The sequence below is a fragment of the Priapulus caudatus genome, unplaced genomic scaffold (assembly GCF_000485595.1).
Source record: "Priapulus caudatus unplaced genomic scaffold, Priapulus_caudatus-5.0.1 Scaffold434, whole genome shotgun sequence".
NCBI lineage: Eukaryota > Metazoa > Priapulida > Priapulimorpha > Priapulimorphida > Priapulidae > Priapulus > Priapulus caudatus.
The window spans coordinates 23,710-30,864 of NW_014577495.1; the positions used below are offsets into that span (position 1 = coordinate 23,710).

A 7,155-nucleotide genomic window follows, 5' to 3' on the forward strand; every position below is an offset into this window, starting at 1 on the left:
TTTTTTTTTCTTTTTTTTTTAGGTCTAGGTCAGATGAACAATTCAAGTTTGAAGTAAATGAAATTTCGTTCAACAACGACGGTGACCTATTTTTCCTGACCAGTGGTCAAGGTTGCATCCACATTCTCAGGTAGATCTCATGATAAATTTAATAACAGACTATTAGTGATTGTGTTTCAATACTTAACAATCGAGTGATACACTGATGTAGTGCAATGCTGTTAATAAGGAGATATTCTGTGGCAACAAATCTGTGACTATGTGTGTGTTTGTGCAACTGTGTGTGGGTGCATGCGTGCATGCATGGGTGCGTGCCTGCCTGCATGCATGCATGGGTAAGTGGGAGCGCGATGCTAAGGAATGTCGTGAATTGTGTTGGATGACATACGGATGACATAGACTCTCGTCATTGCAGCTACCCTAGCCTGAAGCCTCAGCACGTTCTCAACGCTCACCCGGCCAACTGCATCTGCATCAAGTTCGACCCGACGGGCCACTACTTTGCTACGGGCAGTGCAGACGCGCTGGTCAGCGTGTGGAACGTGAACGAACTCGTCTGTGAGCGAACGTTCTCCAGGTGTGTAAGGCTGCTGACACTGCTGTATCTGTTTCACGTGCGTATCACGTGTGACTCGTATAATATAGTGTAGGGAGAGGCTTAATGTGATTTTATTTATTTCAAGATGATTGAAATTATGTTATCTACTTGTACAATTGTTTGCTCGAAAAATCCGTAATTATTTAATGGGACCACAGTTTATCATCTCAAAATCAAATTATGGTATATGATAAACATAAATTTAAAGATCTAAAGAAATCTCTCTCTTTTTGCGTGCGTGCATGCGTGAGTAGGACAGTAGCTGTTAATGTGTGATGCTGCTGATGTGATTAACTGTTACCATCTCTCTCTCTCTTTCTCTCTGTGCGTGCGTGCGTGCGTATGTGTGGGCGTGTGTGTGTGTGGGCGTGCGTGTGCTTGTGTGTGTGTGCGTGCTGTAGGCTGGAGTGGCCGGTGCGCACCCTGAGCTTCAGCCACGACGGCAAGCTACTCGCCTCCGCATCCGAAGATCTCGTCATCGACATCGGCGACGTGGAAACAGGTACGGCGCGTCTGCGAGCAATGCCGCGCAACTGAAATTTATCTGACGTACATTTCACAACATACTTTGAAATGTCTCATTAACTTTCTCCTAAATGTATGATGTGAACAGGAGTACATGAATCAGTATGTACAGTCGCGTCAGTTAGGAATAGCGGGCAGCCTCACTGCCTCACTGCCCCTCCTCACATTCATCATCTGGTATGTTGCCGGTCTATGTACTACATGAATGTATGGTCAAGCGTTACATGCTGAGGTTTTATAGATATATGAGGACAATGATAATGAGGTGCACGCATGCTGATCTACATGTAATAGCAGAAGAAATGCCACAAATGTCCTGCATAGACATGTGTTTATGCTATGGAGGTGGTGTACTGTATATTTCTTATCAAGGAAAACACCAAATGTCCTTTATAGACAGGTGTCTGTTCTATAGAGCTGGTTTCACTCTATAACTGCTACTCAAAGAAAATGTTGAAATTGACCTCTATAGACAGGCATTCATAGAGGTGACTGTTGGTTAGACCTCATCAGGGAAAAAAATATAATTTATTTTTCGGGGGCTACTTTTCAAGCTCGCGTGCATGAAAATAGCACTCTAAAATTTGGTTTGCATTGAACTCTATGCAAATTTACGGGGGCTCTTTTTGGCATTTCGGGGGCTAAATCGCCCCGAGCCCCCGTGTATTTTTTTCACTGGACCTCATATACAGTAACTAGATAGCATATTCTCCCATTGCCACAATTCGAACAGATGAGGTCATTCGGTCGCCACATTTCAGAAGCAATGCCTGCCATTCATGAATTCAAATGTCGATCAAGCATCAGTTATAAACGTGTTAATATAACAGTGTGACAAGGTCCAACCTCCTCATTGTCAAACCCTGCTTATAAGTAGACTTTTATGTCGATCACTACATAGACCGAAAATTTATCTGGAGTTTATTTCGCAACATACTTAGAAATATCTCATTAACTTTCTCTTAAATGTATGACATGAACATGTGTACATGAATGAGAGATCTCTGTACTCCTGATATGATATCAGACGTGATCACCCAGCTGATCAATACATAGACCGAAACTTTATCTGGAGTAGACCTACATTTCACGACGTTATTAGAAATGTGGACAGGAGAACATGAACGAGAGAGAGGTTTCACATTCATGCACTCCTGATATAATATCAGACATGATGGCTCAGCTGCGCCAATTAATTATGTTAAATTATTAAAATTATGCCACAGGTGAGAAAGTCGCCGAAATCGCCTGCGAATCGCCCACGTTCACCGTTGCCTGGCATCCTAAGCGCCACCTGCTGGCATTCGCCTGCGACGACAAGGACAAGTACGACCGAGATCGCGACGCAGGCACGGTGAAGTTGTGGGGATGCGAGTGAGTAGCGTGGCGCCACCTGCTGTCGGGCGATGTAAATTATGTAGTCGCGGTCGCGCACGGATGTAGCGTGGTTGAATCATGTGTCATGTTTTATTGTCGCGAGTTATTTCTTGTCGTGAGCGTCGTCGTGAAAGAAAGCGGAACAGCCTGTTCAGTTACTACACTAGGACTATTTTTATTGCTGTGACGTTGAAGCGTTCATAAATAGAAAAATAGACATTTTGTACAAAACGGCACCTATGTTCTAGGCGTTTGAATAAATGTTTGATATAACAGTATCAAAGGGTTTTAATGGGGGACAGATACGCATCTTAATCTCTGAAGGCGTTCGCAAACGCGTGCACGCTCACACACATGCATCATTATATAAAATAGATTTTTTATTTTTTTATTCAATACTGTACAAGATTTAAACAAACGTATTTACATGGACGAATCTACAGGGCACACCAAACGAGTCGATAACAGTTTCGTGCGCGTTGTAACGATTGCAGCAACTCCCTCATGTGAAATCAAGACACACGTACGGGCGTACCTGCTTCATAAGACGGTGGCAGCGATTGGTGTGTGACTGAATCACTTACTGCTGCTCACGCAAATCAGCTCTGTCGCCCTGTGTCGTGTCCCCCATTAAAGCACGAGAGATATGAGCTAGATTATATAATAGTTATAACAATACAGAAGGATACGGTTGGCTAGCATGTGGCAGTGGTGGGCCATTGGTCTGCGAATTGTCACAGACTGCAGAAAAAACGTGATGAAAATTATGGATTGGAAAAAAAAAACAAGCTGTTTCGACCGTCAACACAAAAAAGTTTAGCGCTTTTCCGTCAGTTCCCGCGGCAACATTACGATAACAGCGAGGCTGAAAAACAACGTGATAATAACATTTAAAAAGGTCCGGGAAAAATTTATTGTATCAAATTTCTCGCTAAACTTTAATGTGCCTGCGGTATTGATTGTCTTCCGCCGCACCAGATGCAGCAAACACGCCCCTGCCACCACCAGGGGGAGCAGTGCGGCGGCTGTCGAACCCTTGTCGGATTCAGTTCGGTTTCGTCTGCTTGCTAGACCAGTTGATTGGTCGTTGCAGCCGGGATGGGCGTGATCTTCCCGCGGCGCGAGAGGTAACGTGCCGTGCGTCTGTCGCTCCCCGGGAAGGGTGGCCGGCCGGTCCAGGTGTAGACCCTGGTGCTGCCACCTGCAGGTGTAAAAATTAGTTAATGTCTGGAATGAGGTTTCTTGTCCATAGAATGAAACTAAATTCTTAGTAAATGTATCTAGATCATGGTATGTTTACATGCTATGAAGTGATTGTGAACTGGATTGTAGTGTACTCTGTAAAATATCTTGATTCGTCGTATGTAAAGACGTTGGTAATTTTAACAGAGTGGCACAGCTGGCTAACCTTCTGCCTCACGGTAGTTAAGTCTTTAGACAGTTTCTCGATAAAACTGGAAGGAACCATTCCACGTTTGCCATTCACCTGCAAATTGAAAGTGAACTGGTAAGTAAACACTAACCAACACATACACAAATCTGCAGGTAAGCTCCCAAGCACCCATTGCTAGCTGACACTGACAGGTCATTCGTACGACTTGATTGGTCAGAGCAAAAATCACGTGATCATAACCAGAGTTATCCCACAGTACAACCACAACTTTAGTATATAATTTATCTATTAAAGTTATGGTAGTTGCTCCGTGTACATAATTTTTCCACAAATTTTCCCGGATCCCATCATGATATGGATTCTTTATTCGTTATTGTTTTCGGCAGATCACAATGAAGTAAATAAGATCAGACTGATTCAGCCATACAAACACTTCCGCAGTAAACCACGACAACATATACATAATTTATTCATTACCATATTAAATTTCCCCAATCTTTTCCCCAGAGATTCTGCACAAGTAAATCTCGCAAATTTCCCTATAATCGCCCCACGCGACGGAGCTACTCTATTCTTTACCTCTGCTCTGTAGAATCCGTCAACCCTCATCGGACCGTACGTGATGACAGCGTCACCTTCTAGCAGCTGTAGCTGCCCATGTGGCTCGTTGCTGCCGGACTGAATCGCTGGATCGTAGTCATAGATTGCCAAGCACTGCAATCACATGGACAACTCACAATCACACGGCCTGCATACTAGCATATATATATATACATATATACTCGAATTTTCGGACACCTATGTATACCAATATATGCCTGTATTATTTATATATACTTGTATTACTTGTATATACTATCTATATGTCTCTTTATTATCTATCTATCTTACTATCTATCTATCTATATATATATATATATATATATATAATATATATAGGTGTACTGTATGTATGTACCGGTGATGCTATCAAGCATTATCCCATCTTTCCAACCATTGAGGTGGCTGCCGTGTGGGACCTCCGGTATGCCCTCAAAGCACGCGATCCCGTGCTGGGGGAGCATGGCGCGCGCGCCTGGTGAGACAGCATAGAGGCTGATGTGCTGGCAACTGGTGCAGGTCGAGGTCGCACGCCAGGCAAGGCCTTCTCAGCGTTGGCGCCGCACAGTGCGTCCCTGGTGCAGGCTGCCGTTCCAGGCTGGGTAGATCTGTGTGATTAATCACCTGGTCAATCGTGAGATACTTGCCTGACAACATTGTTAGACGCCTTTTCATCTAACCCTGTCTGACCCCCGAATACCCCCACTACTGGCACTGAAATGTTGTCTGAAGCCCCCTACGCCGGCGGACACCTGGCGTCCTGAGTCACGGTGCACTCATGACTGAGACATTGTTAAAAACGTTTATAACAAGCGGTTAAGATACACTCGAGGAAAAAAAATCATTTTAATTCCCAGATGTATCCAAAATCTAGCGACGTATCAGTCTGACGTGCACTATTCTGCTCTCTTTGACGCTCGGCTCCATACCTATACTCTCCGCAATTCTCGTAACACTCAAGAATATGTGCTGTGACAATTCACACATCATACAGCAGTGTACGCAGCCTTGTATTCAGCCACGCGCGCCGCTCACACGTCAGCGCGGCGGCATGCACAGCCATCAGAAGGCTGGCGGTTGCTCGCTGTTGGCGATCGCCGGCCCCCCACCGATGCGATGGATCTTCAGTTGGCTACGGCACTTGGCGGCGTCGCTTCCGCCACGCCTCCTAACGTTCACCTGCGGCTTCTTCGGCGGCCTGGCGGGCCCTATTGCGGAGCTGAGGCAGACGTGGGATTCGTGGAATCGCCGAGTCCTGGACCGAGTGTCAGTTGCCGGCTGTCTGCTCCACAACAGCTGCAGCGGTCGTGCGGGAACGAGGTGGTGAGCCATGAGGGATGAGTGCCTGTCTTCCGCGGTTAACGACCGCCTGTAACGATGATCCGTGACGCAGTGCAAATGTCAGACCAGCTATGCCGCACCGCTCACGGGGCATCGCGCGAGTATCCACACATGCGTCACATTCACGAGTGTTATAATACATATCATAGTGTCATAATATTAGATCTATATTATAGCACTCGTGATAATATAACATTTAAGCACGAAGTTATTACTTCAATGTTTGTACTTGCCCAAATACAGTTAATAATAACATCGTGAAACAATGATATAATCTGTGGAATGGCTTATATATTATCTCCAGTTCCCTCGATTCGAATTCCCTAACTTCCACAGCGACAGCACGAAACAAAACAAAAACACGAACAAAATCAAGTAAAACAACCTCCCTACTTTAGCACGGCTACACGGCCCCCCAACAAAATGTATAAATAATGCCTACAGGTGCGGCTGACTCACGGACTTCATGTGATGTACCATGTAGGTAGCCGTGGTAGTCGTGGGTTCCAATCACTCTCACCTCGTCTCCCTTGACGCGTGCTAGCCCTCGGCAGGTGTGGGTGACGGCTGCGGCGACATGGTTGCCGCAAGGGGGATTTTTTTATTTATTTTTGTTTTTTTTTTGATTGATTATATTTTTATTTTGTATTATTGTTTTTATTATTTTAACTGTAGTCTGCTGCGCTCGTAGAGGCGCTGCGGCCACAGTGAAGCTATTCATCGCGTCCGGCAGAGATGTACGCCTGAAGCAATGATATAATAATATTAAATAATTATAATAAAACTATTATTATTTACTAAATCTTTATTGCATGTAATTCAAATACAAATACATGTACTGAAGTTATAAATGATAATATAAGAGATATAAAATACATGTAATAATAATAATAATAATAATAATAAATTAATAATGATAATAATCAGAGTTTTCTCAGACGATACACAGCATGTTGGAACCGGCCCTTGTTTAACAAGTTATGATGTCACATACTCATGGATAGTCACATTTACGGTAAGTTTATTTACTTATTAACTTTTATTATTAACATTATTTAATGTAGTCGTCCAATATCCTTAGTCTGTCACCTGTTTGTAGGCAGCTTTGTGATCAGGGTCTTGCTTCTATCTGCAGGGCTGTCACTACAACCGTCTATGCTTTTGCTTGGCAGTATGATGTCCAGTCCACTTGGCAAGCTGTTTAATTGAAAAGTGTACTTAGAATCTTATTTAAATACTCTGTCACACATAAATTGAGCAAAATCTTGTATGAGATGCTACATAAATACATACATATGTGTAACAGGTTAATTGTGGTGTA

General features: G+C 43.8%; 2 protein-coding genes across 2 annotated transcripts in view; one reads left to right on the plus strand and one right to left on the minus strand.

The window, feature by feature from the left end:
* Positions 1-2,734, plus strand: part of LOC106810341 (THO complex subunit 3-like) — a 7,648-nt gene extending 4,914 nt beyond the window's left edge. Inside the window, exons 4-7 of the mRNA XM_014813654.1 lie at positions 23-130; positions 416-577; positions 1,000-1,100; positions 2,350-2,734. Coding sequence (XP_014669140.1) covers positions 23-130; positions 416-577; positions 1,000-1,100; positions 2,350-2,501 — 523 coding nt within the window. The 3' untranslated portion in view covers positions 2,502-2,734. The remainder of the gene's footprint in view (positions 1-22; positions 131-415; positions 578-999; positions 1,101-2,349) is intronic.
* The window catches only part of LOC106810340, an 18,352-nt gene continuing 13,847 nt past the window's right edge, over positions 2,651-7,155 (minus strand). The window contains exons 6-8 of the mRNA XM_014813652.1: positions 4,473-4,607; positions 3,909-3,986; positions 2,651-3,701 (exon numbers count right to left, since the gene is read on the minus strand). Of these exons, the coding sequence (XP_014669138.1) occupies positions 3,546-3,701; positions 3,909-3,986; positions 4,473-4,607 (369 nt within the window). The 3' untranslated portion in view covers positions 2,651-3,545. The remainder of the gene's footprint in view (positions 3,702-3,908; positions 3,987-4,472; positions 4,608-7,155) is intronic.